At 57.9% G+C, this 25,627-nt stretch overlaps 4 protein-coding genes across 9 annotated transcripts; 2 read left to right on the forward strand and 2 right to left on the reverse strand.

Moving 5' to 3' along the window:
* Nucleotides 1–1,487: 1,487 nt before the first annotated feature.
* GPR62 (G protein-coupled receptor 62) lies at nt 1,488–2,579 on the forward strand. Its single transcript, XM_042977348.1, has one exon. The coding sequence runs from the start codon at nt 1,488–1,490 to the stop codon at nt 2,577–2,579; it is 1,092 nt and encodes a 363-aa protein (XP_042833282.1).
* A 731-nt stretch (nt 2,580–3,310) lies between these two features.
* Nucleotides 3,311–13,391, reverse strand: PCBP4 (poly(rC) binding protein 4). Of its 5 annotated transcripts, XM_042979067.1 has the most exons (15): nt 13,218–13,391; nt 9,609–9,697; nt 7,012–7,153; nt 6,844–6,867; nt 6,702–6,734; nt 6,360–6,476; nt 6,007–6,138; nt 5,718–5,846; nt 5,397–5,471; nt 5,188–5,232; nt 5,048–5,111; nt 4,872–4,924; nt 4,613–4,782; nt 3,864–4,193; nt 3,311–3,498 (listed from the first exon to the last, which is right to left on the reverse strand). In XM_042979067.1, exons 3-14 carry the CDS (start codon nt 7,090–7,092, stop codon nt 3,905–3,907), a joined length of 1,212 nt encoding a protein of 403 aa, XP_042835001.1. In that variant the 5' UTR covers nt 7,093–7,153; nt 9,609–9,697; nt 13,218–13,391; the 3' UTR covers nt 3,311–3,498; nt 3,864–3,904. The 5 variants fall into 5 exon arrangements, with proteins under 5 accessions (XP_042835001.1, XP_042835002.1, XP_042834999.1 ...); XM_042979068.1 differs by having other exon boundaries at nt 3,311–3,996; XM_042979065.1 differs by having other exon boundaries at nt 3,311–4,193.
* Nucleotides 13,392–14,430: 1,039 nt separating this feature from the next.
* Nucleotides 14,431–19,216, reverse strand: ABHD14B (abhydrolase domain containing 14B). 2 transcript variants are annotated; one of them, XM_042979071.1, is made up of 4 exons: nt 18,951–19,216; nt 17,344–17,579; nt 15,904–16,145; nt 14,431–15,519 (listed from the first exon to the last, which is right to left on the reverse strand). In XM_042979071.1, the coding sequence occupies exons 2-4, from the start codon at nt 17,552–17,554 to the stop codon at nt 15,340–15,342; spliced, it is 633 nt and encodes a 210-aa protein (XP_042835005.1). In that variant the 5' UTR covers nt 17,555–17,579; nt 18,951–19,216; the 3' UTR covers nt 14,431–15,339. The 2 variants fall into 2 exon arrangements, with proteins under 2 accessions (XP_042835005.1, XP_042835004.1); XM_042979070.1 differs by lacking the exon at nt 18,951–19,216 and adding an exon at nt 18,492–18,705.
* Nucleotides 19,217–19,612: 396 nt separating this feature from the next.
* Nucleotides 19,613–24,491, forward strand: ABHD14A (abhydrolase domain containing 14A). The gene is made up of 5 exons (XM_007081950.3): nt 19,613–19,743; nt 22,070–22,281; nt 22,458–22,573; nt 23,697–23,932; nt 24,139–24,491. The coding sequence occupies exons 1-5, from the start codon at nt 19,660–19,662 to the stop codon at nt 24,319–24,321; spliced, it is 831 nt and encodes a 276-aa protein (XP_007082012.2). The 5' UTR covers nt 19,613–19,659; the 3' UTR covers nt 24,322–24,491.
* Nucleotides 24,492–25,627: the final 1,136 nt, after the last annotated feature.

The following is a 25,627-nucleotide window of genomic DNA, read 5'->3' on the forward strand; positions in this document are numbered from 1 at the left end:
CAAATGACTGCATGAGGTGCAGAGGCAGAGGCCAGGAGATCAGTTGAGAGGATGCTGAAGTGGTTCGGGTGAGGGGTGGTGGTGGGAGAAATGGCTGGATTCACACATATTAATGGATTGGACATGGGGCCTGGGGGAAGGGAGGCATTAGTAAAACCTTCTGAGATGGGGAAGACTCTGAGAGGAGCACATTGAGGAGAGAGGTCAAGAGTCATGGTTCTGTTTTGGACATAGGACGTTTAAGGCACCCAGTAGTCAAAGTACTGGGGGAGATGTTGGAGAGGGAGGGGAGAGAAAGGAGCTTCGGATATTAGTCAAACCACCAGGGCATAGAAGGGGGTTGGACAGGGGACTAGGTGACTTCACCTGGGGGCATATGCCCCATTAGAGTCACATGGCTTTCCCAGAGCCAACCACCTCCGGTGTGGGGGGATGCCATACACTGGCTGGGACTGGGTTTTGCTCCTTAGGAAAACAGAGGGTGGGGATCTTGCTCTCCCAACCCCTAACCCTGAGAATTGGGGAGGGGTGGTTTCCTAAAGGAAACTCAGGGTGCTCTTAGCAGAAGGGACTTGTTTGCTAACAGCAAAAACAAAACCAAAGAAAAAAACAGCAGTCGAAATGGTAACTACACTTAGCGTGGTTTTGTAATGTATAGAATTGTCGAATGTACACCTGAATTAATGTCAACTGTACTTCAATTAAAACAACAAAAAACCCCAAGAGTTTCCCCCAAAGCCTCCTCTTATTAATTCCACACACTATCATGAAGCACCTAGTCTGTGCCAAGTTAATCCTTGTGGAGAGCCTACTATGCGCCACATCCTATGATGTTTTTCCCTCACTTTTCCTAGCCTCCTCTCTGAGAGAACTAGCCCTCCTGTAGCCCTCCCCGCTGCAGCCCTTGTCTTACTGGTACCTCAGCTTCCCCTCAGGACAAAGGCTGAATAATCTGATTACCCCCACTGGTGGAGATGAGAAGGGAGAGCATGTGGAGGACCACTTCCTGCCCCGGGAAAGGCAGAGCAGGGTCCCACAGACTCTGAAGCCCCCACTCTGATGTCTCAGTCTAGACTTCAGCCTGTGCCTGGTCTGGGCCCCCCTCCAGAGGCACCCCCAGCTCTTCCACAGCACAGTCTCCAGCCAGCAGCTGGCAGCTGCTAGGACCCAGGGGGCTGGTGCCAGGCCCTGCTCCTCCCTTGCCAGCTCTGTCTCTAAAGGGCAACATCAGAGTGTCAGCCAGTACCATCTCCAGCAGAGGCTGAGTTGCGGCGGTAAGGGGAGAGAGCAGAAGTCCCAGCCTTGCATCCCTCCATGGGGCCGCCCAAGCCCCTGAGAGGATGGCAGCCTGGGCGATGGAGCCAGCACCGGGGCATCCTGTGAGGTGAGGGGCCAGAGGAGCAAGGGACAGGTGATGGGAAGGGGGGAGGGAAGACGCTCCATTTCGCTCTCTGCAGCCCAGCACAGGGTGAAGCCTGAGCGCTCGAATGGCCAACACCACAGTGCTGAACACCTCAGAAGTCGCCGTCTCGGCAGGGTTGATCCTGGCGGCTGTCGTGGAGGCAGCAGCACTGCTGGGCAACGGCGCGCTGCTGGTCGTGGTGCTGCGCACCCCAGGACTGCGTGACACGCTCTACCTGGTGCACCTGTGCGTCGTGGACCTGCTGGCGGCCGCCTCCATCATGCCGCTGGGCCTGCTGGCCGCGCCACCGCCCGGGCTGGGCCGCGTGCGCCTGGGCCCCGCGCCATGCCGCGCCGCGCGCTTCCTCTCGGCGGCGCTGCTCCCCGCCTGCACGCTTGGGGTGGCCGCGCTCGGTCTGGCGCGCTACCGCCTCATAGTGCACCCGCTGCGGCCGGGCGCGCGGCCTCCGCCGGGCCTGGTGCTCACGGCCGTGTGGGCCGCCGCGGGGCTGCTGGGCGCGCTCTCCCTGCTCGGGCCGCCTCCCGCACCACCCCCGGCTCCACCGCGCTGCTCCGTCCTGGCCGGTGGCCTCGGGCCCTTCCGGCCGCTCTGGGCGCTGCTGGCCTTCGCGCTACCGGCCCTCCTGCTGCTCGGCGCCTACGGTGGCATCTTCCTCGTGGCCCGCCGTGCGGCCCTGCGGCCCCCGCGGCCCGCGCGCGGCTCCCGGCCGCGCTCCGACTCTCTGGATAGCCGCCTCTCCATCTTGCCACCCCTCCGGCCTCGCCTGCCTGGGGGCAAAGCAGCCCTGGCCCCAGCCCTGGCCGTGGGCCAGTTCGCAGCCTGCTGGCTGCCCTATGGCTGTGCGTGCCTGGCGCCCGCTGAGCAAGCCGCAGTGGCTGAGGCGCCCGTCACCTGGGTGGCCTACTCGGCCTTCGCGGTTCACCCCTTCCTGTATGGCCTGCTACAGCGCCCCGTACGCCGGGCACTGGGCCGCCTTGCCCGCCGGGCTCTGCCCCAACCCCCGCGGGCCTGTACTCTCCGGGCCTGGCACCTGCCGACATTTCTGCAGCACCTCCAGGGACCTTCATTGGGCCCTGCCCTAGGCCCTCCTGGGGCACCAGAACAAGCCCCAGATTTGCCAGAAGGGGAGAACCTGAGCATGACAGGGGCCACCTGAGAGGAGATCTGTCTCCCATACTGAGCTGGCACTGGAGAAAGATGGTGGTGTCAGAAGGAGGCCCATCCAAACTCCTGCACAGTTCCAGGCAGGTCCCCTGCCTGGATTTCTGGCTCTGGAACAGGAGAAAGAGGGCCTGCAGCCTGGTGAGGCCAAGAGGCTTCTGGGAGCTAGGAATCCTGGGTTCTGAGCCTGACTCTGCATAGCTTTGTATACAGACCTACCCTTTCCTAGGCCTGTTTTCCCATTTGTATCCTGGACCATCTCTAAGAGCTCCTCCAGCTTAGGTGGTTTGGACACTTACGGATAGTCCCCAGGCCAAAGAAGGAGAGGAAGTGGGCAGGATCACAGAGAAGTGGGCTCTAAGGGTTTACAGCCAAAGGGATGGACGAAGCAGGGCAAGGTCTAGGTAACAGCCACAGCAGGAGGAACCAGTGGAGAGATACTCAGAAGGACTTCCCTGACATCTACACCAAGGAGAGGCTGGACCAAGCTACTGGAACTCCTCTACCAGCTTCTAAAGTGCCCAGAAAACAACTGGATCAGTGTGGTGCCAGAGGCAGGAGGCTGAACAACATGACCCCAAAGGGCCCGAAGCCCCAAAGCTGGCATGTGGAAGGAGCCAAAGCCCAATGGGGACCGGTGGATTCACAGATGGGGTCCTCCGGGACCTTGTCAACACCCATTTTCTGGAGGTTTTGCCAACACCCACAATGTTTCACAGCTTCCTGGTCTCTGAGAATATTTATTCAAAAACAGGGATTGAAAAAACTGTACAGAGTGTCTGCTGCTGAGAACTCGGCCCCTGCCTCCACACCACTCCCCCAGCTGCCCAGCAGGGTCCCCTCTTTGGGTTGCCCTCTGCCAAGCCCAGCCAGTCCATTCCAGTCAAAAGGGTATCAGTGGAAGCAGCAGGAATCTGCAGGGAGGTGGGGAGAGAAGCATGGCCCCCAGCCACCCCCCAGCCCTCCTCCCTGATCCCCACAGAGGAGCAGGAGACTGGGAAGCCCTAAGGGATGGGGAGTGCATGAGTGACCCTTTGAAGTGAGGGCACTAAGGATGCTCCCTGCATCCAAGCATAGAGCTAGAGGGGGTGGAGCCCCGTACCCTGGAGCTGCTGCAGTTCCCCAGACCCTGGGCCAGAAACTGCTCCCGCTCTAAGAGGAGTTACTCCCACAAACCGGGGCCGGGTGGGGGGTGCATCCATGCGTCTGGGCATTAGTGGTGTTTGGGACCCCAGGGTGGAGTCTCCTTGGGCAGATAGGGTGCAGAGGCAGCCCCTACCGGTGGTCCTGCCTGCCCCTGCGCCTGTGCCTCAGCCGGCCTCAGTAGGGGGAGAATTTCTGCCGCTCAGCTTTCTTGCTCCCATTGGCTGCTGCCATCTTGGCAGTGTAGGCCGCCAAGCCCGGCGGCGGCCCTGGGGAGGCAGGTGGTAGAGCCAAGAAGGGCACAGGCTTGAGGCCGATGAAGTTGGAGAGGGAGATGGCATAGGGTGTACCCAGCAGGCCTGGGGGAGCTGTGGGCAGGGCCGTCAGGGGCGGCGAGAAGGGGGCAGGCAGGTCTGTGGGGGCCGAGCCGGGCGTCCCCCCAGAGGTAGACTTGGCCGTTTCTAGACTGGAGAGAGGGATATGGAGGGAGATGCAGGGGAAGGTGGGGGTGAGAGAGGGGCAATGAGGGCAAATATAGGGGAGATTAGATGAAAGATGGAGAGGAATCGAGAACAATGACATAGAAGAGAACAGGAATGGCAGGAGAGTGGAAAACGGGAAGAAAGAATAAGCAGGTAAGGTATGGGGTGAGAGGAGACGCAGGGAGGGCAAAACCCAGTGGAAAAAGACAGGGATGGGAAAAGAAGACACAAGAAATAGACGTGGAGGGGAGATGGGGCAACATGGAGTGGGAAAGGCAGGGTTGGGGAGGCAGAGGACACACCCAGACAGAGACAGAGAAGGGAGATCAGCTTTCCCGCCCCAAGTGTCCTTTTCACAGGCACATAAGCCCCGTGACCTGGGACACCCCCTCCCCACACTCACCAGGCAGTGATGAGGTACTGGGCCAGGGCGATGGAGACAGGGGAACCAGTGATGGTCACGTGCCTCTCGCCAGCACCCTCTGCTTGGTTCCCGATCTTGATATGTGCCCCTGACATCTGCCGGATCTCACTGATCTTGCTGCCCTGGCGCCCGATCACGCAGCCAATCAGCTGGGGGGACAACAGAATTCAACCCGAGGCCAGGCCCAGACTCCTGGGCCCCTGCTGCCCACCCTCAAACTACCCGATGCCCTGCTCACATCGTTGGGAACCAAGAACTCCTGTGAGCTGGTCTGTGTGCCAGGATCCAGTCCTGGGAGGGAGGAGAAGAGGGATCAGATGTGATTCTGGGCCTTTCCTGCCTCCCCATGTACATCCCAAGGGGGCTGTCTGCCCCTTGGAGTGTGCCCTTGCCTCCTTCTGCAGGGCTGCTCACCTGGCACCATGCTGGGTGAGGCAAAGGGGACTGCATGGCCCGAGAGCTGCTGGAGCTTGGTGACCTGTGCCAAAGAAGAAGGGTCAGAAGTCAGAGGAGGCCTGGTTTGGGAAGGACTCCCTTGGGCTACGGTTACTCACCTCAGCTGGGGTCACAGCCCCATACTGACCCTGGACAGAAAAGCCCTGTGGGAGACAAAGTGGGTGAAAGGGGGTTACTGTGACAAGTCAGACCAATTTGGCCAGTCACTCCTCCTCCCACCCAACCTCCAAGTCCTTCTTCCATCCCTCCCCCATCTCAAGCCCCTTCTCCAGTAATGCTTCTCACCCCTCTTACTGTTCCACCTCACCTGGTTGGCAGAGAGAAGGACGGTACCTAAGGAGAGGCTTGGATGATATGGGATAGTAGCTCCTTTGGGTGGGGACTAGAAGGCACAAATGGGGGAGGCTCTGTCAGGACCCTCCAGGCCCCCCTGTATCCCCCAAGGGCCTATGTTTTCAAGGCCCTTCCCATGACCCCCAGGGTAAATGCATCCCGACACCCTGGAGCTCCCAGTCCATCCCTGCAGCCCTGCCCTGCCTCCACCCAGTGCCATATGCATAGGACTTGGTGGCCTGACAAGACAGACCAGGGCCCATCCCTGTCCTCTCTCCCTGCACCAGGGCAGCACCTCCAGGATAACAGCACAGATCTGGCGCACACACAGGATGATGGCATCAGGTACCCCGGACACAGTGACAGCACGCTCTGTAGAGTTGGGGAGCAGGTCTCCCGCCACCTGCACCTGGGCACCCGTGGTCTGCAAGCAGAGAACAGGGGCCACTTCTGGCTGCCCTCGTAATCCAGGCTAGGGCTGCCCAGGCTTAGAGCTCCCCAGGGGACAGGAAGCCATAAGCCCAGGTCCACTCTCTGAAGTGGAGGGTAGGACTCCCCAAGGGTGGTATCCCCCTTTTCCTCACCTCTCGAATCTCCTTGATCTTGGTGCCAGCCTTCCCAATCAGTGAGCCACACTGGCTTGCAGGGATGACAAGGCGCAGGGTCACCGGAGGCCTGGAGACATTTCCACCATTTGCAGGAGCAGCACAAAGGTCCTGGGTAGGAAGACTGTGGTTTGGCTGTGCTTGCCCCACCCCCGGAGCACCTTCCTGCTGGGGTTTGAAGGAGGGAAGCCCTCCCCAAATCCCACCCTAATGAAAGAACCCTGCCCCGGGCTTGGCCTTTCTTGCCACCTACAGCCACTGCATGGAGTCGGAGCCCTGTTCCCCTGCCCCAGGGAACCACCTCTGGCCTCCCACCCCAGCCACCCACGGACCTCATCCAGCTTGAAGGCGATCATGGAGACTGCATGGAAGACGGCTGCTGTGGACCCAGTGATGGTGGTGATGCGCTCGGGGCAGGAACCCTCAGAGATGGTGATCCGGGCACTGCTCTGCGGGTACAGAAAGGCCGGGCAGCAGGTCTCCTTCTCCACTTCCTTGCCAGGAACCTGTCTGCCTGCCCACTCACCAGGCCCTGGCCAAGGCTGGAAACAGCTACCTTCCAAGGGCACTCACTGGTCATCCCAAATAGTGGGGTTCAGGGAAAATGCAGCTAGGGATCTCCCCTCCCCTCCAAACCAGGTGCCCTGGGCAACTCTCCCAAACTCCATCCTCACCTGCTCCCGGATTCGCTTTACAGTCTCTCCTTTCTGTAGGAGACAAAATACAGAATGGCTCTTAGCCTGACTGGTCACTGCCCCCACACCTGGCCTAAGGCCTCAGACTGAAGTCTACACAGAACAGAACTGGGGCACCTACCTTCCCAATTATGCTGCCAACCTCCTGCAAATGAGACAAGAGTAAAGTCAGGGAGCACCAATGCCCCAGGCCCTGCCCCTCCGCCGGGACAGGAGCTCTAGCAGAGACAGAACGCAGGAGATCAAACTGCTGGCTGGCCATGCCTCACCTTGCCCCCTACCCACTCACCTTCCCATGCATTAGCATCCGAAGTGTGAGGGTGATGCTGAGCTCTGGCTCCTCCTCCAGCCCCGCATCTGAACCGCTCATCCTGTCAGGCGGGGCTGGGGCCACAGCGGCCTGGGGGTGCGTCCACGGTGCCCAGCCGGCTCTGGTGGGTGCAGCAGAAGCGGGGTTAGAGAGGAGCCCAGGTCTCTTTTGGGTTCCCTGCCCTTACATGAAGATCTCAGAGCCAAACTAACTAAATTCCTACAGAAGAGAGACAGTTTTGAATGTCACACTGACCGGTGTCCTTGTATACAACTACTTGCTAGGTAACCCTGGACAGTTCATTTAACCCATCTGAGCCTCCGCTTCCTCATCTGTAAAAGGAGACTACCAAGTCTTACCATCAAAGAGTTATGAGAATTAAAATGAGCTAAGTACATATGCGGTAGGCAGCCAGTCTCCATGGGTATCCTTCCCTTTCCCACATATATTAGAAAAATTAACCAGGAGGCCTATGGGAGTCCAGAGAGGGAGAGTCTCCTCTCTGACCTTTTGGAAAAGGGGATCCCTGTGGATTGGGCCTTGAAAGTTTGGTTAAGGTTGAAGTTATTTCAAATGAGAAGCACTTGCATCCAGGAGCCAGAGCTCCCCACCCCCCGCCCCTGCCCCAGGACTATAACATGGAGTTGCTGCTGGAGCTGAGGCTGGAGAGCCCATCGGGAGCCACAGGAAGGCCTTGAAAGGAGGGTGGAAGTAAAGATAGCAAGGTTCTAGGAGGGTCCATTTGCCCCAGCCTTCCCACTGCCCGGCAGAGGCTTGTGGGGATTGGGGCACAAGGGCTAGGAATACCACCCCCACTGGTCACTAAAGCAGAGCCTCCCTGCAGACAGCAGGGTTCATTCAGCACATGGGGCAAGGGGGGTGGTGTCAGGAGACCAGCAGTCTGCATAATGGTTTTCCAAGCCATCTCCTGTGTGCTGCAGAGGTAAGAAGTGGCCACATTCCCAGCCGGGAATACTTTCTACTGTACCAGAAACAAGTCACTGGGCTCCCAGTCTCAATTTCCTCACCTATAAAATGGAGAGAATGCTTTCCCCCTGGGACTGGGTGATGGGTAAGAAAGGGATTTGGGGGCTGGGAAATGTCAAGGCCGTTAACTGTTAACTGACAGAGGAAGGAGGAGCCAGAGATTAGCTTCTGGGATTAGCCCAGCCGCCAGCCCTCCCAGCCCTCCCTACCCGACCCCTTTTCATGCCCCGACTTAATCCTGAACCTTAATCCTGCTTGGAAATCCCTCTCCTCCAGCCGGCTGTCTCCTACCAAGGCTCAGCCTTGATGGGGAGCTAACTGGGGGACCAGAACCCAAGGCAGAAAATGGAGTGGGACCAATTGGTGCCAAAGCTGAGCCAAGACCAAGCCCTAACTCTGCAAATTCCTTCTGCCCAGGAGGGTGTGGGAGCCAAGGATGAGTGTGCCTGCCTAGAGCACTCTAGAGACCTCTGGGCACCTTCTTCCTCAGCCCCCTGCCCTATTCTGACATGAGGGTCAAGGGCGTGGAGCATTGTCCAATCCCCTCGTTGGAACCCCCGTGCTAGCCAGAGCTTGGGCGTGGAGTAGGAAAGGGGTGCCCCCAGCCTGGCTTTCTCAGGAAGCCCAAGCAAGCCACTCCATGGCATGAGGCCTGTTCCTTCCCTGTACCATTGGGTGACAATGCTGTCCCCCCAAGCAGTCAGTAACTTGTCTCCCCAGCACAGGCTCCTCCCTCCCCTTGAGTTCTGTCCATAGGCTCTCCAGAGGTCAGAAGTCAACAGTGGATACAGGGACTCTGTTCTGTGAGCATCCTGGCCAGCCTCATGCTGGCTGCCCTTGCTAATGTTCCCCCAGCTGCATGCACTTCCTCCAGCAAAGCACTTGTAATGACGTGCTTAGTTCGTGCCTCCCTGGACAGCCAAGCTTGGGAGCCCCTTAGAGCAGGGGCCAAGGCTGCCACCTTCTCCTTGTGTCCCCAGAGCTCAGACCAGAGCCAAGCTGGAGAAGGTGTTCAGAACATAATTGTGAGCTGAACAGATGAATTCACCAGACAGAAGGCAACGTGATGCCAACAGAGGGTCTATAACATGCCCAAGGTCACAGAGAGGTGGGGGAAAGCACAGTCCTGCCTGCTAGTGTGGGGCTCTGTCACAGGCCCCGTCCGCCTCTCCTTTCTGGCTGTCCTGTCTGGATTTGTCAGTCCTCTTCCTGGAGCAGGGCTCTTGAAAGGTGAGGAGCAGACTTAGTAGTCTGTGAGACCCCTGCCTGGCTAGTACATGTGGGTCATGTCTGGAAAGGACTGACAACTTGTCCAAAGCTACGGTCTTAGCCTCCAGAATTTTCAGACACTCAGGGACTCCTTTGGAGTGGCAATCAGTGGGAGACTTCACACTGTCCCCATACCATTGCCACATTACCTCTTGGGGTCATAAGGCTTGAGGAAAAAAGGGCAAAGGGCCTAGAATGTGGCCAGAACTAGAGTTCCTGCCCTGCAAACGGTACCTGGGTCTGTAGTAGAGCCCACTGCCTCAAGTTCCATGGGTGACCTTGGCCAGGCCTTCACCTGACATGGACCTCAGTTTACCCACCTGTGCTATGTGTGTATGTACGGGGCTGGGGGTTGCTGGTGCTGGTATCTCTGTGTCCTTCCTGTTCTGAGGGACCCTCAAGATCTTTCCTGTTTTTAGGAGAGAACAAGAGTTCCTGACACAGGTTTCCCAAATTAGTCTCCTAGGGGCCCTAAGAGCAAACAGTCCTATTAGGCATGCTGGCTCCCCTTCTGCCCTCACCAGGGTTCTAGGGAGTTATTTGCTGGTGGGCCCTGGGTCCCTGCTGGGCCACCCACATGGCAGCCACACGTCATGCCATACTGACCTCCAGCTCACCTCTGGGGGTGCCCAGCCCCCTCTGGTCAGCAGGGCTCCTTGGCAGAACATACCAAGCTCAGACCAGGCCTCTGACCTCGGGTGTTCCCTTCTGCTCCCCAGGCCCCCTCCCCAGATCGAGTGCCCACTCCTTCTGTCCCTGGCTTCCTGCCACCCAGGCTGGAGGGGGCGGGGGGGGGGGGTGACAGCTGTGTAAGCGATGGCGGCTGCCCCTTCCTGCCCCTCCCCCCCAGCTGTCTCTCTCTCATGACAGCTGCCCAATCAAAGGGCCGGGGGCTTAGCCAGCTCCCCCCCACATGCAGGGATCAAGTGTCCACCCTGGCTTTGTTCTGGAGCAAGAACAATCCGGGGGAGGGGAGGGCTCCTGGGGCCAGGCAACTCAAGTGGACAGGACCGCCCCTTGGGGGATTCCCTTGGCTCTGCTAGCCAGTGTCTGGACCAACCAACCAGGGCCTACAGACCCACCTGAGCTAGAGAGAAAGTGGGGGGGGGGGGGGCAGTCTCCAAGTTCATCCCCCACCTCACATCCCCTGACATCCCCCTCAGCACCACCAGGCTCCAACCTAGCAGCCTCCTACTCCTAATCCAAAAGCAGCCATGCTGGCCACACCCAGTGATGCTGGGGAATGGCTCGGGACATCAGGCGAAGCAGGGCGTGGCGGGAGGTGGACACTAGGCTTGGGGAGATCAGCACTGAGGGAGGGATCCTAACTCCCTTGCCTATCCCCTTCACTGGGTATGCTCCCCCTTCTTGATTACCCAGGCCTCCACAAGAAATGTTCCAGTATCCTCCGACCCATGTGCCCAGCCTCTCAGCCTTACAGCTTCCCAGGATGACCATTCATAGCACTTCTTGGGAGAGTCAGGGGAGGAGAGGCCTGCAGGGGAGCAGCCTGGGGGGTCCATGAGCTCCACCCTCTGGTTTCCTGACCCAAAGCTATCCTGTAGAATCTGTGCTAGGCAGTGAAGGGAAGCTCTGACAAGTTGTCTGGTGTCAGAAATGCTATAGCCTCCTTAGGGCATCATTAGGCAACTCCTCAAGAGTCCTCACAGCCGAGGGAAACTGAGGCAGGCCCAGACTGGGCTCCAGGAGGAAGGATACAGCTTCATGGTACAGCCCCACCCCCTGATACCCTTTGCCTCACCCAAATTGAGAAAGGTCTCTAGCTTTTATTTTCCATGCTGGAGACTCGGTCATTCTGCTGCTCAACAGCCATCGATGGCTCCCCAGTGCCCAAGGAATAAAGCCTGATCACCATAGACAAGCACTCAAGGCCCTTTGTGATCTGGTCCCTGCCAGCTTCTCTTCTCTCATCTCTACCCCTTCTCCCCTACACACCAGGCTGCAAAACACGCCTAGCACCTCCAGGCCTCTGGGCCTTTGCCCAGGCTGAACCCAGCTTGAAATGCCCATCCTCCTCACTCTCTGTCAAAATCCTTCTCAAATGCCACCTCCTCTGTGAAGCCTTCCCCAACCTTCCAAGTCAGATATAATCACTCAGGCCTCTGTGCCTCCTAAAGATATGCCTCAACTCAAAGGAGCCCCAACTGGGCATTTTCAAGCCTATCTTTCTACTACCCAGGAAAGTAAGAGTTCCTCCAGGAGATCAGGAGCCAGGACGTGTGCAGGGAGAAGGGCCTGGCGGCATTAGGGACCAGAGATGGGGCTGAGGGTCCCAGAGAAGCAGTAAGGATGGGGTGAGAAGATCAGGGCATGGGGGGACCAGCCACATAGGAGGCCCAGGATCTGGCTGGACAGAATCCTCTCTCCATTCCTCAGCAGAGCCCCTGCTCCTGCTGTTTCTTTGGATCTAGGTGTTTCCAGGGCATGTCACCGGGGTGGGGGATTTGCACTGTGCTTTGAGACTTCCAGGGGCCCAGAATGGGTTCCCCATGTGGAAGGGAGGCTGGAAGAAGAGCTGGGGAGTGGCACAGGTTTCACAAAATCAGAACCTGAGGCCCAAAGAGGAATGCATTTGTTTACAAGGCTACATGAAAGGCAACTGGCAGAGCTGGGAGAACCAGGGGTCCACCTGTGCAGCTCAGAGCTCTTTCCTCAAGAGGTCAATGCCACTGGGCGATGGTGATGGAGGCTAGAGGGGGGGTAGGTGGCAGGGATGGGAGTAGGGAGGGTGGACAGAGCCTGTCTGGGGACACAGGGCGGGGCAAAGCCAGCCTCCCTGTGGCCTGGGCCTGCCAGGGTGTGTGGGCCGCCTGCTCCCAGCCCCCCACCCTGAGCATGCAGGAAGAACAATCCCCTTGTGTTTGGGCAGTCTGAGCCTGCATGCTGATGAAGGCTGGGGGGTGGGGGCTGGGATGGGGGTGCTTTGGAGATTGAGGGGGTTCCAGGGCCCAGAGCGACTAGGGGACCTTCAGATGGGAAAAGGATAGGATCCCAGGTGCTGGCCCTGAAGCAGTGAGGGTAACCTCAGGAAAGAGTGAAGACTGGAGCTAAGGTTTAAGCTCCTGGAGAGTCTCTGGGGTCTAAGAGCTCTTTGTAGGAGAAGGAGGGCCCCTAGGGATACATGCCCTGTTGGTCCAGCATAAAGGTAAACATTGTGGGCTTGGTGGGGACCAAGAGCCCACATTCTGGAAGGAGGGCATGCAACTGGCTGTGGGTGCATCCCCTTGAAGACCACTCCCCATGGTGCTGGAGCCGGGCGGAGCACTGGGTGCCACAGGTCTCAAGATGGCGGGCCTGGGACAGGGGAGTGAGGAGGTGGGCACCTCCCTCTCCTGGCCAGGCAGGCATGAGAGCCAGGCTGAAGTGATTAGCCAGAGACACCCCCTGTCCTCCAGGACTCCAGCCAAAAGCTAGGTCAGAGCTGAGGGGCTGAAGAGCCACAGGGCATGAAGGACCACTCTGAGCCCCCAACTGTCATCTCCACACACCCCTGGATGGAGATCTGTCTGCTCCCCCCCCCAATCAAGGACTGCGGAGAATGGGAAGGGGTGTGTGTCCAGCCAGGAACTGCAGGGGAATGGCAGATGGGGATAGAGATGGAGCAGAACCAGAACCCAAGGCAGGAGATCGAGAGAAGAGCAGGTCCAAAGAACAGAAACAGCAGGTGGGATGTGGGCCTTGAATCTGGGGTCTCAGGTCCAGGAAGGCCCTCCCTTGGTGCTGGGGGCTCCTCTGGCAGAGCAGCGCCCCCCACCTGTGCAGGCCTGGGCCCGAGTGGGACAGGGAAGCATGTCTCCCAGTCTCCCAAATCTGGACCCCGGCCTGTAGACTCCAGCGCGGGCTCCCCACCCCCCGGCCGAACCCCCAAACTTCGCGGCCCGCGGTGCCCCGCCCGGCCCGCGCCCTACCTCGCTGGGGCTGTCCTGCGGCGGCGGCGGCGGCGGCGGCGGCGGCGCGGCGGCTGGGCCGCTCAGTCCCACATTGTCCCCGGGAGAGGCGGCCGCTCACAACTGCGAGTGACATCAGCTGCGAACAATGAGGGGTTTGACAGGCGCGGAGCCCGGCCGGCCCGGAGCCCGGCTCCGCGCCCCCCCCCCCCACCCCCCGGCCCGCCCGGCCCGGCCCCTCCCCGCCCCCTCCCCGGATCCGATTACAGCGCGGCGGGCCCGCCCCAGCCGCCCCAGTGCCGCAGCCGCCCGCCCCGCCCCGCGCGCCGCGGTGCGCCCCGAGCGGTGGCCGCTTCCGGGAGGGCTGGTGCGACCCTCCCCCGGGAGGTCGTCCGTGCGCCGAGAGCGGGGGACCTGGCTGGGTAGGGGTGGAGGGGGTGCCCGGCCGCGAGCGACCGCCCAGTGGTCCCGCGGTGCCTGGCCCCGAGCCCCTGCGCTCTCTGCCCGCCAGGGCCGCCCGCCCGGCGCCTGCGCCGAGCCCACCGCTCCCAAATCTCGGCCTCGGGCCGGCCGCCAGGCCCCACGCTGCCTCGCTCTGGCTCGGATCCCTCGGAGCCCGGATTTCGACCCTCCGCCCGACCCGGTTCCCAGCTCTGCTCGCTTCTGCGCCTTCCATCCCCGCAACCCCGCGCGGGGCTCTCGCCCACCAAGACCCGCGCCTTCAACCACCCACAGCTTCCGCGAGGCCCGGCCCTTGTCCACCCGGGACAAGTTACCGGGCCAGCTGGAGGAGGGGCCTGAGAGCGGTGTGATCCCGTACAGCCCGCCCCGCCATTCTCCCAAAGCTACCCCCAGAATTCCTTCTGGGGACTAGGGTCGCAAGGGCCGCGACGCAGTAGAGTACTCTGCTAGGGAATGGGAGGAGTTGGACGGTCCCCCAAGCCCTCTCCTTCCCCCACCGCACCCCCTGGGGAGCAGATCTACCTCCCCCTCTCCTTCGTAATCGGCTCAGCCTGGTCCCACTGACCTCCACCTCCCCCCACAGCTGAGTCTCTTGGCACCTGGGTGTGTGTGGGTGGGGAGGGGAATCCAATCTCCCTTCCCCTCCATCTGGCCGGGTGGACAAAGGGCAGGGGGACCATCTGGTCCCGCCAGGGTGGGGGAGGGGCCCACAGTGGCTGTCCCCAGGGACGGGGGAGGGGCGGCGCTCTGGAGACAGCGAAAGCCTGCGGGGTCTAATTGCATCACTTTATTTCACCGACCTCCACTCTCCACTCTCCGTCTCCCCAACCCCCAAACCTCAGAGCAGGAAACAAGCTTGGCTGAGCAGATGCAGGCCTAATAACCTGGGGAGGTGTGGAGCACCCAGAAAGAGAGGAGGGGAGGGCAGGGAGATCTGAGGGTCGAAAAGATGTCACCTTTTGGGGGGCAGTTCTGGTCGGGGGCCTGCTGCAACCTGTGGGTGAATGAAGTTCAGGGCTGGCTACCCCTAAGCTTGGCAGAGGGCCTCCTGCTAGGGCTGGCCTATTGGGTCCCCACCTTCCTGGACAGTGGGTGCTGCATGGTTGGGAGGGGGCATGTGTGGAGGCACAAGAATGCATGTGTGTGAGTGCATGCAGGGCAAAGCTGCAGGTGACAATGTGCATGTCAGCCCAGAGTTGCCTGTACCTATGCAGTTGCTCCCAGGTGAAGGGTCATATCTGGGAATATAGATGGCTCTAAATGTGTAAGCATGCATGTGGTCATGGATGTATCTGGATGTATGTGTGGTCTAAGAGGCAGGGGTAGGGGATGTGAGTGCCCCACAGGACAGCCAAAGAGAGAAGCTGGAGGCAGGATGGGGAGGCTGAACAGGGCAGAAAAAGGGGTGCAAGCAAACAGGAAAGCCTATAGGAGAAGCCCATCTAATGGATTACCCTCCACCAGATTATGTCTCTTGATTCCTGGGGCTTTCCTTCTTGATTTCACCTCCAAAGTCTGTCACTGCAAGAGAAAGAGGAAGAGGAAAAGATAGACCCCAAAGACAAGAAACCAGATAGAGACACACCTGTTGCATGTACATGATGCGCAGGGACCCATGGCAGGAGGAAGGAGACAGAGCCCAAGGCAGACCAGCAGCCACCCCCATCAGCAGGGCTGGGTTTCATGCTAGCCCCTGCAGGAAATCCAGCAGCCCTGTGTGCCACTCCCCAGGTTTGTCAAGGTAACAGGGGTGCCCTGCCCCCTCCATGACCAACACACGGTGGTTGGGCAGATGCTTCAGGTGCTCAAAGCTGGTCAGACCCATGGGGTCCTGGTCTCCATATACAATAAGTGTTGAGGTCTAGAGAAAGGAAAGGGAGACAGAGTAAACAGGGACCTGACACACCGGCCCCAGCCTCCTAGAAGTCAGCTCTAGCCCCACAATCACTTCAGTCTCTCCCTGGGGTCACCCCAAATAAGGGGGAGAGACAAGCTGGCCCAGTGGGTGGTAGAAGAAGCCCCAGCTCCAGGCGGATAGAGGCATGGATGTTGTCTGCCCCAGCATACAGATTAACACAGGCCAAGGCACGGTAATCTGCTAAGTAAACCAAAAGGGTGGAGTTTGGTCATGTAGCTCCTCCCAGAAGACACCCCTTGGTTACCCTGCCCCCAGGTAAGGAAAGGCCCCAGGATGGACCCTTCCTTGCTCGTGGCAGGGGCATCTCAGCCTCCCACACAGGGGTACCTTCACACTGGCATAGTCGGCAGCATTGATTTTGTCAGTGCAGATAGGGGCCACTGGCACGTAGCCCCGGAGCTGGGAGCCAGGGGCCGTCAGGAAGGGCAGGGAGTACATGCCACTCAACGACGGGCTGATCACAACTGGGGGACCCAGGTCCAAGGCATCTACCACAGCTGCCAGGAAGCTGCTGGGGACCAGCTCTCCAATAGGGGCAGGGGCTGCTGCTTCCTTGGAGCGCCCCAGACCTGCAGGGATTCAGGTGTGAGAAAGACAAAGGCATGAATCGGGAAGTGGAAGAGACAGTCCCTTCCTCCAGGAAGTCCTCCTAGGTGGATCTTTCTGAGCCAGGTTCCTGCAGCACACAGCGTACCCAAGCTTATTCCTACAGCAGCCTAGATCTACCATTATCTGTGGCAAGCATGAGGCATTTCCCTCGATATCTGTGCCCATCTCTCCCAGCAGTAGAGTGGTCCTGGAAAGGATCAGGCTCTGAAGTCCAACCCAGCTGGGTCCAAGTCTCAGTCTTCCACTTACTATCTATGTGACCTTGGGAAAGCCTCCTCAACCCTCTCTCGGCTGCTCAGTTTCCCCGTGTGTTAAAGGAGAGAACAAAAGTATCTGTCGTTTCAGATTGTTGTGAAAATTAAGTGAGTTAACTGGTTAAGAGACACCCATCCCAGGGCTGGCAGAACGGACAGTGACTGAGGAGCTGGCTCTGCACATGGACCTCCCCTGCAATTAGTCGTACCTTTCCCACAAAGATTAGCTCAAGACCTTCACCTGGAAGATCAGCCCAACCCACTGTCTGAACCAATTCCATCTGGGCCTAGAGGCCCACACCTGGGCACTGAAAACATGGCAGCCATGCCTGTGAGGGGAACAGGTCAGCTATGCTGCCCCTTCACATGGCACCATGTCTAGGTTATGACTGCCAGTCTGGGGCTGTCCCTGCCTACTCCAGAACTCAGTTTAGGGCTTTGTACATGGCTTAGCCACCCTCCAGGGTCTGCCCCACCCCCAAATGTGTCAGAAGATTCAGTCTTACTAGGCAGGGCTTCCAACAGACCCTATGGTTATCGCTCCACCAAAAGATTTTACTTCCAATTGGCTGAGCACCGATTACTGGGTGTCAGGTACTGGCCACTATTCACATAACCTCAGTCCATTCTCACTAGAGCCAACCCTCAAAATGAATATATCTCCCGTTATACATGAGGAAACAGAGGCTCAGAGATACTGAGACACTGCCCCAGGACAACACAGTTAGAAGGATCTGGACAGTGTCTAGACCACATCCGGATGGAGACTAGAGACAGTGGAAGGCCCCACAGTGTACATCGTGCCCTGTGGAGCTTGGGGCCCAGCCTGGCCAGGTCCTCCCAAGTCCCCCAGCCCCCAGTGAGGCCCCCACAACCCCTGTCCAGGAGCCCGCCCCAGAAATACCTGGCAGGTCGATGGCCACAGCCCGGTAGCCAGCCTGAGCCAGACTGTGCAGTGTGCCCAGGTTCTGCCAGGTCTCAGAGGAGAAGCGGATACCATGCAACAGCAGAACTGAGAAGCAGGCAGCCTGTCCACCGCCTGGCCGAGCTTCTCGGAAGAAGAGGCTCTGGCCCTGCACCTGGATGGTGCCCTCGTGCTGCTCCACACCCGCCATACTGGCTGCTGCACTGGTGAAGCACCTGTGGTTCAAGGCCAGACTGATGAGCCACAAAACACCCTGCCCAGGCTACCACAGAGAGAGAAGGGGTCCCTCAAGAAGCAGCAAGAAGGCCTCCAGGAAGCTACCAGAACTCTAGGAACATGCTTTGGGGGGGAGGAAGACATAGTGTTTTTATGCCTCTCCCACTCAATTGTGTGGCCCTGGGCCTCAATTTCCTCTTCTGAAATAAGGAACAATAAAGCCTACCTCAAGAATTAATGAGTTAAGAAAAGAAAAAAGAATTGACAGATGAGGGTGCCTGCCCTTAGAACGCAATACATGGGGCTCCCATTACAATTATTGTCCTCACTGTTATTATACTTTTCTACAAATAGGGATAATACAATAGTGTTCAGCTCATAGGTAGGTGATGAGATTAAATGAGCTCAGGCATGTAAAACGCTGGACATCGTTCCTAACACATAGGGAGCATAGTAAGTGCTCAATCAACAGTAAGGTGCTGTTTTGCTTATCGACCTCTTCCTCTTCAAGGCACTGTTACAGGCTGTAGGTTGGCACCACAGGCCAGAGGGGGTCCGGGATGGAGTTAAAAACCCATTTTCCGGAGGCGGAAGCTGGAGCAGAGCCGGGAAAGGCATTGGAGTTCCGGCCTGCAAGGGACGAGGAGTGCCCAGCGCGCTTCCCGCTGGGGGCCAACGCTCTGACGCCGTGGTCAGGGGGCACGGTCAACGGCGCTGCAGCGGCTCTCTCTGTCCCCTCCGCGGACCTCGGTTCTGGCTCGCAGGGCCCGGTAAGGCGCACGCGGAAGGGTGGGGGCAGACCCGAGGAGGGAACCTGGGGAGCCGAGAAGGGGAAGGGGAAGAACTTGGGGTAGTAGGGGTGGGCCCTCACTGGATAGCGGAAGAGAGGGTCGGGGGTGCAGGGCCGGTACCTGAGGAGCTGCGTAGGCTCGCGCAGACAAGAAGCAGGCGAGTGCTGGCTGCGACTGAGGCCCGGGGCAGGGAAACCGGGAATTGGCCTGGCCGAGGGCGGGGACCAGGCCGTGCTACGGGGCGCCCTCTTGTGGCCACAAGACGTCGCAGGCCTGTCGGTGCCGTTAGACCTATCTTTCTTGTCGCAGCGGCCTCAGTTTCCCAGAGCCCCTCGGCCCCATGTGTTCCAAGTACCCGGCTAGGTGCGGCTCCCAGCAACCTGCCCCAGATGCACATGGTGCGGCTTGAGGTTCATGGAGTCTCATCCCTGCTGCTCCTCCCCGCCTTGTCCCCAACCCACTCATCCCTGGGGCCTTGACTGCCCAGGCCCAGAGTTGTGCGCCTGACATGCAGTGAAACCCGACAGCTTTGAGTGAGAGGTACTGACAAAGTCCAGCCAGGTGGCGTTGGTCATTTACCTATCGTCGCTGAGCCTCCTGGCCTGTAGAGTGGGTGTGATGTTGCCTTTTTAGCAGGGTGTCGATAACAGAGTGAGTCCTGCATGCTCAGCGCCGCTTCCCTGTGCCAGGCCTGGCCGCCAAGCCTGGGACCTGTCCTGAGCCCGGGGCAGACCACACGTTGGTCACACATTGCCCACCAGGATGGGTGCTATAAAGAGCCGTGAAGGAGCGAGAGGCTGCCCTGGGCTGTGACCAAGCGCGTGCGCATGTGTATCCGTAGGGGTTGGGGAAGCAGTTGGGCTGAGACCTGGAGCTACCAAGTAACAATAATATCTGACATTTACAAGGCAAGGGACTCCTCGCCAGACACTGAGCTAAGGCCTGACCGGTCCTTTGTGGTCCTTAAGACAACCCTTATCCTTAACCCCGTTGTGCAGACCAGGAACTGACCCACGATAGAGATGGTCTGGTGGAAGAAGCTGGTGGCTCTCCCCTGGCCCTCGGGATGGAAGCAATCCGGAAAATCTGGACGGGACGGGGACGAGGCCTGTGTGCTTTCAGGCGCCGCCTGGACTCCCCCTCCATCTGGGTTGGGAGGCGGGGGTGGGGCAGGAGGCAGGGGTAGGGGGGAGGTGCTGCGACTGCGGACTGCGCAAGCGCGCCTCCTTGGCCACGCTTTCCGCCAACTAGTGCCCGCAGCAGCCTGCGGAGCCGCCGAGGCAGCGCAATGGTTGCGGCGCTGTTTGGCTGCTGGTTCCGCGTGGGCGGGGCCCGCTCTGGGGTGTCCGGCCCGGTCATCCCGGTCGGTCGGGTGAGTGTCCCCGGGGAGTGAAGCCAGCAGGGTGCCCGGGACGGGCCATCCTGGCTCCGCCCCTTGCCCCCAGAGTCCTCGGGCAGAGTCCTGCGGGAGTGGCAGGAGCTGGGGCAGTGAGTGTGTGTGTTGGTGTGTTGTGTGTGCACGCACGCGCTTGTGTGCGTGTGTTCTTAGGGGTCTGAATGTACGTGTGTGTCGATGTGTGTGTCTGTTTCTACATGCATACATAGCGGAGGGTTGGGGATCAGTCTGTCCACTTGTGTTTGTGTATGTCAACTGTGTGCATTTCTGCGTACATGTGATTTTGAGTGTGTGTATCTCCCTGTGAGTGTATTTCTGAGGGTATGTCTGTCATATGCATGTGTGTTTCTTGTATGCATGTGTAGTTTTAGGATTGTGTGAATGAGTTTTAGGATTGTGTGAATGACTGTGTGCTGGAAATGTGAGGGTCTGCATGGTTTTGAAAGCGTGTGTCTGTATGTCCACCTGCCTTCCTGATGGCTGACTGTATGCCTGATTTTGAGGGTATGTATTTCAAGGGATCAATTGTTCACAGGCCAGGCATGTCTGCCTGTACGTGCGGGGAATAGCTTGTGCAAAAGAAAAGCATGTGGGAGCAGGACTCAATGTTTGTGCGCACATGTGTACACCTGTGTGTCATTGTTGACACGTATGTCAAGGACCTAACTTGAGTAAAGCTTCCCCGTCCCCACACACCGTATCTGTAGTTGCCTGCAGCCAGTTGCTTGCTAGCTGTCCACTATCATGGTCTAGTGCACTAGCTGCCTGGGTTGCCAAGGCAACGGCCAAAGTCCTGACTCTCCCTACCCCCAAAGGGTAAGGTGCTGGGCGCCTGCAGGGAAAGGTACAGCACAGATTCTCCCACTGGTGGGAACATAGGCTAATGCCAAGTGGGAGGTTGCTCTTCGTGGTCAGAAGGAAGAGAGGAGCGCCCTCTTCCTCTCCTCAGCTCCTGGCTCTCCGTCAGCACCAGAGGGGCTGCCACTGCCCACCCACCACGGGACTGGGAGCCTGGAGGTGGGGGCTTGGGAAATATCCCCAAAGCTCCCAGGAGAGGAGGGTGGGGCTCAAGATGGGTTTCCAGCTCCTAGCGAGGGCCAGCACCCAGTTGGCACTCAATAAAGATGTGTTCGCTGCAATCGGAATAAGGCAGGTATACTCATCCTAGGCCCAAGAAATGGTGACAGAACATCCCTGGATCAGGTCCACTGTCTTATTGAAATATCACAGGAAATTTGAAAGGGCTGATGCAAGGTTATCCTTTCCCCCCATTTTACTGACAGACTGAAGACACACAGCCAGGAAGTGGCAAACAGAGTCTTGAAGCCAGGGCTAACTGTTCTGTCTGGGTCCTGGGTCCTGGAGTCTGTGCTCTGGATAGTCAGAGGACTCAGACTGAGGTCCTGAAGCTGGGGTTGGGGAAGCATTCATCTCTCCAACCTCCATGCCGCCTTTTCCATTTCTAGGTGTACCATGCTCCTCCCTTGCCCCATACCCCTCATGCCTCAGCACTTCCCCCATCCCAGATATTCTCCAGGAGCCCTCCTCCCACTTAATATCAGCTGAGGTAGAGTGTTAAATATTCCCATCAACTGCAAAAAAAACACATTCTGATTTAAGCACTATTCTATGCAATGTGATTAAAAAGGAAAAAAAAGGACCATTTCAAACATGCTGTCAGTGGGATGTAGCTTTACACATAGTCCTTCACTTTTGATGACTCTCACTACTCTGTCCACCAGCAAGGCTCCAGTTCATCCCTCACCTCTCAGCCCCATGGTTTCTTCCTTGGCAAACGGAGTGTGGCTTGGTGGTTAGCAGCCCAGCCCCGGATTCAAATCCCAGCTCCCCTACTTGCTACTCTGCATTTTGGGCAAGAGAATTTACCTCTCTGGGCCTGTTTCCTCATCTGCAAGAGAACCATAATCATATCTGCTCCCCAGTGTTCGTTCTTGTGTGGATTCATGAGCCCTTGCATGTGAAGGGCCAAACACAGGATCTGGTTGTCATCAGCACCCGATGAATGGAAGTGGTTTCAGCTGGCACAGTGGTGATGGTCACTGAGCATGCTGTGTATCGGGAGACATCTCAGATGCCCCTTCTCACACTGCAGGGTATCTGAGCCCTTGCGCCAGCATGTGGAGGAGTTGAGTATGATTGTCAGATCCCTGCCCAGAGCAGGAGAAAGGGCAAGGGCTGAGCTCTTCCTCTGCTGGGGGCTTCTGGGTGGGGTTTGGGGATGGGGTCCCGGGGGCCTGGTGGAGGCGCAGCGTCAGCCTCTTCTTCCTCTCCTCTCCTCCAGACTGTGGTACAGACCTCCATGAGCCGGTCCCAGGTAGCCCTGCTGGGCCTGGGCCTGCTGCTCATGCTGCTACTGTACGTGGGGCTGCCAGGCCCCCCTGAGCAGACCTCCTGGCTCTGGGGAGGCCCCAATGTCACAATCCTGGCTGGTCTCACCCCTGGCAACTCCCCCATCTTTTACCGCGAGGTGCTCCCACTCCACCGGGCACGCAGGTGGGTGCTGACCCCAGGGTACAGTGGAAGGACTAGGTCCAAGGGGAGTCCCTGTGTGGGACGCCAGCTCAACTCAGGGTGCTCAGGGCCTGGGAGGGCAGTGGGAGAAGCCTAAAAGAAAGAATGGCGGGCCACTCTCAGACCCCTAGGACACACACTCCCCTGTGTGCCCACAGGGTGGAGGTGGTGCTGCTCCATGGAAAGGCCTTTAACTCCCACACGTGGGAGCAGCTGGGCACACTGCAGCTGCTGGCGCAGAGGGGCTACCGGGCCGTGGCCCTTGACCTCCCAGGTGAGAGCCACCACTCCGGGGTCTAGGGAAGCGACAACATCCAGCAGGTACAAGGGGGCAGTTTCCCAGAGTGGGGAGTCGGGGGGGTAGAAAAGCCTTACGGTATGGCTTGGGGGGGGTTGGCATTTGGATCCCAGTGTCTGGACAAACGGTGGCAGGTCGCAAGACAAGATGGCCATACTAAAGGGCCTGTGTTTTTATTCTCTACCTTGAAAACTAGAATGTGGATTGTTGCATGTCACAGAGCAAATAGAAACATGACTCACTTTACAAGCCATTGCATGGAGAGACCTCACTGTACTTTTATGACAAACTAGGTAGCTTTTTGGTTTTTTTAGTTATGCAAATGGTTTATGCTATTATTCTTGTCTTTAAAAAATCCAACAAGAGTAATGCCCTCAGAGACCCATGCCACATTTCTCTCCCAGCAGTTTGGGGGTGCCTGACTCCCTTTGGGCGTTTCCATATATAGAAAAATGTGGTGCTGCAGGATTGTGTGGTGAGGTTAGGACCGTGACTGGTGTCCTGTCTGCTTAGCAAATCTATCCACAGTTTGGTTTTCTCCTCCGGTACCATGTCTCATAGGGCATGCCAGTCATCTGTATGTGTACTATGTGCCATTGGAGGCATGGACACATTTTATCTGCCCATTCCTCTACTGGTGGATATGTAGGTTGATTTAGAGTTTTCAGTGTAAATTGAAATGCTTGAGAAATGAAGCTGAAGCAACTTTGGACATGTCTCTGAGCACAGAGGCAATAATTTCTGTAGGGTAGCTACCAAGGACATTGATGGGTCAAAAGATACGCATTTAAAAAAATTTTGACAAATACTACCTTACCTTCCAAAAATGCTATATGGATTTATCCTCCCATCCGTCATTTATGAATGTGCCCATTTCTCCTCATCTTTCCCAACACTGCGTATTATCAATCTTCTTGGTTTTGCCAATGTAATGAATTAAAAATGCTTTTCTAGCAGACCTATCACATTATAAAAAGTAGCTTCTGGGAAGTTTGGGCTAGCATTGCCACGCACCACTGCTCTTTCCCCCACTGTGGTGGGCAGGAAGTCCTGAGTTCCTTTCCAGCCTCCCTCAGCTGGTGCCTCCTGCTGTTCCCAGGTTTTGGGAACTCAGCACCTTCCAAGGAGGCAAGCACAGAGGCAGGGCGGGCAGAGCTGCTGGAGCGAGTGCTTCGAGACCTGGAGGTGCGGAATGCCGTGTTGGTGAGCCCCTCTCTGAGTGGCCGTTATGCCCTGCCCTTTTTGATCCAAGGCCACCACCAGCTGCGTGGATTCGTGCCCATCGCACCCGCCTCCACCCAGAATTACACCCAGGAACAATTCTGGGCCGTGAAGGTACTAGGAGGAGGGTTTCCAAAGGTCCTGGCTTGCTATCCCTGGCTTGAGTCATGGCAGGAAAGGACTCAGGTCTCACTTGGAGGACACACGGCCTCATCTGGATAGAAAGAGATGGGGTGTTTGGGAAAGATTTCCTAAGGAGGTGGCTAGAGGGTCAGTTCCCATCAGGCTCCAGGATCACAAGCCCTTGCCTTGCCCTGCAGACCCCGACTCTCATCCTGTATGGGGAGCTGGACCGCATCCTGGCTCAGGAGTCACTGCGGCAGCTCCGTCACCTGCCCAACCACTCCGTGGTGAAGCTGCGTGATGCAGGCCACGCCTGCTACCTCCACAAGCCTCAAGACTTCCACCTTGTCCTCCTTGCCTTCCTTGACCACCTGCCTTGAGGTCACCCACTGGCCAGGCCCGAGGCCTGGCCTGAGCTTGGAGAGCCTGGACCAGCACCTCACCAGGGAGGCAGCCCCTGGGATTGGAGGGTGGAGGTCAGAGGGCCAGACCCAGTCAGGACCTCTCATTTCATCTCACAGGCACAATAAAAAAGAGCATTTTTGTCATGCCTGGGGAGTGACAGGTCCTGTTTCCTGGTATTACAGCAGGTGGGGTGGGAGTGGGAGGCAAGTCTGGAACTGCTTTGGGGCTGGGAGCTGGAGGGAGGTTTCAGCAGCCTGGGAAGACTAAGAACATGGGCTACTTCCTAGCTGGCTGCCCTTACCACTCTGTGACTCAATTTCCTCATCTGTAAAATGGGCATGATGTTAATACCTAACTCAAAATTTGTTTTTAGGATTGAATCAGTCTGGGTAAGTGAGGTACTTGGCCACACAGAGCTGGAGGGGGTCAGGGCGAGGGGGTATTACTGCTGCGTGCCCACTGGGATTGGTGGGAAATCCAGGATCTGGCAGTTGAACTGAGTGAGTCAGGAATGCAGGACCTATGGCCTAAGGGAGCAGGATGTGTAGGGCTGGAGGTGGGGAATGTGGTTTAACAATTAACATAGCATTGGTGGTGAACTACCAAGACTGCTTGCTCCTGGGTATGTAAGCAGACCAGACTGAAACCCTGGGAGCGTTGGGATGGACCCCTACCCTACCCTCCTGGCCTGCCTCCTCTGAGCCAGGAGGCTGAAGTCTTCAACCCTGCCCCTCCCCAAGCTGACTTCAGAACTGCCTAAGGGTACAAAGGCCAACTGGGGGCACAAGTGGGCAGCTACAACTGTGTGCAGTCTGGGGGTGGCCAGTACGACACCTGTGCCTCTTTATCCTCCCTCTCCGGTGGCTGCAGAAGAGCCAGGAAGCCTGGCACAGGGTCAGCCAACAGTATGTCACATGTATGCTTTTGTGCAGTTTCCCCACCTCTCCCGCTGTCACGCAGCCTCAGTTTCATCCTCCCACCATGACATTCTCTGTCACACAGATGCTACCACACCCAACCACCACCTCACACTCGTATTGTCACACACACGGTCACACACACTGATGCACACTGTTAGATTTGCCCACACAGCTGCACATTCGCACGATCTCACAGGCAGTCACATATGTGCCCCTCTGTCCGTTTATCCTTTCCTGACACTTTGTCCAGGCATAGGCTCAGTGCCCTACCAGGTACACGGATCTGCGGGTACACGGACCGGCCTCCTGGAGCTTATACAGTATGAAAAAACAGATATTGACCAATAACCTCTCCACATAG

The sequence above is a fragment of the Panthera tigris genome, chromosome A2 (assembly GCF_018350195.1).
Source record: "Panthera tigris isolate Pti1 chromosome A2, P.tigris_Pti1_mat1.1, whole genome shotgun sequence".
NCBI lineage: Eukaryota > Metazoa > Chordata > Mammalia > Carnivora > Felidae > Panthera > Panthera tigris.